The sequence below is a fragment of the Corvus brachyrhynchos genome, unplaced genomic scaffold (genome assembly GCF_000691975.1).
Source record: "Corvus brachyrhynchos isolate BGI_N302 unplaced genomic scaffold, ASM69197v1 scaffold4, whole genome shotgun sequence".
NCBI lineage: Eukaryota > Metazoa > Chordata > Aves > Passeriformes > Corvidae > Corvus > Corvus brachyrhynchos.
The window spans coordinates 6,457,009-6,457,762 of NW_008237878.1; the positions used below are offsets into that span (position 1 = coordinate 6,457,009).

The 754-nt window shown below is 54.6% G+C and overlaps 1 protein-coding gene across 1 annotated transcript in view; it reads left to right on the forward strand.

The window, feature by feature from the left end:
* Positions 1–754, forward strand: part of PLXNA1 (plexin A1) — a 103,592-nt gene that overhangs the window by 50,771 nt on the left and 52,067 nt on the right. Inside the window, 1 exon segment of the mRNA XM_008632237.2 lies at positions 54–168. Within this exon segment, the coding sequence (XP_008630459.1) occupies positions 54–168 (115 nt within the window).

The window sequence follows — 754 nt, forward strand, 5'->3', positions numbered from 1 at the left end:
GTGGGCTCTGCCTCGGTGCTGCCCTGATGCTGCCCACTTCTCTCCTTCTGCAGCTGCCTGTCCTGTGTGAACGGCTCCTTCCCCTGCCACTGGTGCAAGTACCGCCACATCTGCACCCACAACGCTGCCGACTGCTCTTTCCTGGAGGGACGTGTCAAGCTCTCTGAGGTAAGACAATGTGCGACTGCTCCCCTTACCTGTTTGGGTCCTGTCATGGCCCCCTGCCCTCTGGGGAAGGGTTTAGAAGAAGGCAAACTGCTTCAGAAACCATTCTCACTGCCTCTCCTGGGATGCTGGGACTGCCTGAGAAGCAGTGAGGGAGGAAAGGGAAGTCCTGATGGGACCGTGTGCTGGTGGAGAGAGGCTGTGTGGCTTTGGAGAGGCAGCTTGGGAAGTCAGGTGAAGCCCGGAGCACTTAAGGCTGAATGAAAGGAAAAACAAAGGCAGAGATGCTAAAGCATTTTCCTTTGATGTTTGTGAAGGGAGCAAGCTTGAACTGTCATTGCAGAACAACTTGTTTTCAGAGAGGGGAAGGTTGAAATCTGTAATACAAACTGTTTTGCTGCACCTCACGCCTTCTTCATCTCAACTGCTTTACTAAGGAACATGTTCTCTTGTGGGGGCTCATCCTGTGCAGCATCCGTGCCACCCACTGGGGAAACCTGCCTGAAACTGGCAGGGTGTTTGCAGGATGTCCTGCTGTCCCCAGCCTGTGGTGGCATTGCTGGCTGCGTGGGTTGGGTCTGGAGATCTG